This window comes from Cyprinodon variegatus, unplaced genomic scaffold, assembly GCF_000732505.1.
Source record: "Cyprinodon variegatus isolate N-32 unplaced genomic scaffold, C_variegatus-1.0 Scaffold526, whole genome shotgun sequence".
Lineage (NCBI taxonomy): Eukaryota > Metazoa > Chordata > Actinopteri > Cyprinodontiformes > Cyprinodontidae > Cyprinodon > Cyprinodon variegatus.
In genome coordinates this window covers 388,252-391,086 of record NW_015150979.1, presented here as the reverse complement: position 1 = coordinate 391,086, position 2,835 = coordinate 388,252, and the positions used below count along the sequence as shown (strand labels likewise).

Below are 2,835 nucleotides of genomic sequence, written 5' to 3'. Positions count from 1 at the left end.
ATATATATATATATATATATATATATATATATATATATATATATATATATATGATGTTTGAATCAGCTGAAGTTATATTTCTGTGTGTAATTTTAACCGTTAAACTTTATTTTTAAGAAAATACTGTAATGAGAAAAAACATTGTGATTTCACATGAGACTTAAAACTTATCTCTTCAAAAATAAATCAAAAAGAGTAAGCATCTAGCTTTGAATGTTACTCACCCAGATGCAAGGCTCAAGTTTCTAGCCTGGTTTTCATTAATAATCTGTGCCCTGACCGTCACAGGTGTCCCAGGTATTAGTTTTTCCCCCAGCAGGTATCTCACAGTTGCTGAAAATTTTGACTGTGTTTTTATGACCTGAGGCGGTTGTTTTTCCACAACAAAAGAGCTGCGCAAAAGAAAAGAAAGAAATTTATTATTGTAAAAAAAATTGTGAGTGTATGTAAAACAATGAAAATGCTGAGATAAACAATTTGTCTCAGTTTATCATAGACTTTGAAAAAAGAAAAAAAAATAAATAACAGAAAGCGTAGGACAAGTGTACAGTGCTACCTTTCAATCAGATCCTTAAGACATGCCTTCAGCTCTTCTTTGATTTCTTGGATGGGTTCATTAATCAGCATTGCCTCCTGGTAAAGGTTACTGTTTATTGCAAGCAGCTGTTCAGACCTGATTAATATACAGGAACAAAAGAAATGTGAAAAACTCAATGAAAAATCTGGTTCAGGACAAAGTTAGTTGGTTGGTTTATACATCCTCCTCGCGCCAAAGTCTAGTGGCAACACAAACACAATCATACAGGGGGAAATGTATAAAGCTGACACTTTGTGGTATAAAATTCAAACTGCTTCACCACAATACAGCACAACATGAGTGAAGCTTTACTTTGGTTACTGATCACTTTGATTTCCGCTCACTTGATAATACAGAATTGTTCTAATTTTTTTTAAAGCAAACCTCTTATATTTCTCAAAAGAACGCCATACATTAAGGGTTTCCCTTCTGCCTTCTCTTAAAAGGCTAATCTACAGTCTGTGCTTAGTATTTAAAATGAAAAAACTTTTACAACTATTAATACAAAATACATTTTTTTTAAAACAGTGGATCACATATAATTTTTTCTACAAAATGACTCAACCACTGTGAGTCTTAGCTCCTGAAATTATAAATATTCTGAGGTTTTCATAGACCAATGTTTTTTAATTAAAAACTCTGAAAATGCATTTTTTTTTTTATCATACAGTTACTAAAAAAATATTTTTAAAAACATATATAAAATAGTTTGAATTGTTCTAAAAACACATTTTAGTTTGATTTATCAAATTATTTCAGTAGAGGTCTATTACAGACTGATGGGTCAAAAAAGTGTCAACTGGGCTTTTTGATATTTATTGCAACAGTAATGATAGCATGATATCAAGACAAAATGTTAAAGCAATACTGTAGCTTAAAAAATTTCATAAATTATGACTAGCCTGTTATGTACAGTTAAAACAAATATCCATATATCCAAAGGCATTTAGATTCCATCCAACTGGCCATTTATACTATTAAACCTAAAATTATTTATGTTTCTGACATTTAGGCTTAAATTAATCTTTTATTTTAACAACACTAACATGTTTGTTGTGATTGGAAGTCTTATGGTGGTTTGAAGTGCCCTAGTCTGTGTCCTAACGTTAATCTGGATAGACATTTGGAGCTTACCAACAAGTATAAAACATCAAAACTCAGGTGGAGAGTTTCTTAGCATGTTTAAGAACTTAATTTCTTGATTTGTGCAGATTTTATATATGCCATTGGAATTACATTTAAATGAAAACAAATATAAAAAAGAAATAAATGTTTTCAAAACTGGTACTGCCTTTTTACAGTAGTATTGAAAAGTGAGTTATTTATATGACATTAACCTAATTCAGTCAACTGTACTTGTTAAATACCTTAAGGTATGTTTTCTTCAATAGGATATAAGATAAGCAAAGCACAGATGTACCACAACAAAGGGAGGAAACCTCACCAGGTCTGCAGTGGAAAGAGGTCATCATTAAAGGGATATCCTATAACAGATTTGTGCTGCTCCACTTTCCATGTATTCAGCCTACTGATGAAATTGTCCTGACTCGTTTTCAGATTTTCCACACAGGTTCTCAGCAGGTCTAAAAGATCCTGTGAAAGACAACCAAACCAACAAATTACCTAAGAGATCACAGCATTTGCCTAAACAAGCACAAAAAAAACCATTAGGGAGTCAAGTTGAACTAAATGGTGTTATGTTCAGGTCTCAAATTGCAACTAGTGTTGTCTCACCGTTGTTTGCTGAACATGCTCTGTCTTAAGGCGCTCGCATTTTTGCTTGAGATGCATCATTTCCCTACTTAGTCCTGATCCATTCTGTTTATACTGGACTGTGGAAAGAAACAACTGGTATTAATATGTCACATGTTGAGCCCGGTGTGAGGTCTCTGTACGCTACTTATCAAACATGACCATTTATGTGCCCTTCTGGCACATCCTGAACAGCAACATTTCTAGGGTATATATGAAAGCGAGAACCAGAACGAGGCTCTTTTAGTATCAAAAATAACTGTTGAGAAAATATTAGCCTACTGGATTTAAGCAGGCTGGGGAGACAAAAGCAAAAGCACACAGATATGTCATTGTATAGAAAAACCTCTGCAGGAGATATAGGTGCTAAGATTTTATCATAGCACATATTGAAACAGAAGTTAAAATGCTTAAAATCAAAATCACACTTAAATTACATCACACAAAACTAGGGATGGGGATCGTTAATATTTATTGATATCGATACCTTTATCGATACTCCTTAT

The 2,835-nt window shown here is 32.8% G+C and overlaps 1 protein-coding gene across 2 annotated transcripts in view; it reads right to left on the bottom strand.

Moving 5' to 3' along the window:
* LOC107095156 (signal transducer and activator of transcription 5B-like) overlaps window positions 1-2,835 on the bottom strand; it is a 47,525-nt gene that overhangs the window by 17,257 nt on the left and 27,433 nt on the right. For both annotated transcript variants that reach the window (XM_015391142.1, XM_015391143.1), the window contains exons 6-9: window positions 2,312-2,409; window positions 2,022-2,170; window positions 557-673; window positions 225-392 (exon numbers count right to left, since the gene is read on the bottom strand). In XM_015391142.1, coding sequence (XP_015246628.1) covers window positions 225-392; window positions 557-673; window positions 2,022-2,170; window positions 2,312-2,409 — 532 coding nt within the window. The remainder of the gene's footprint in view (window positions 1-224; window positions 393-556; window positions 674-2,021; window positions 2,171-2,311; window positions 2,410-2,835) is intronic.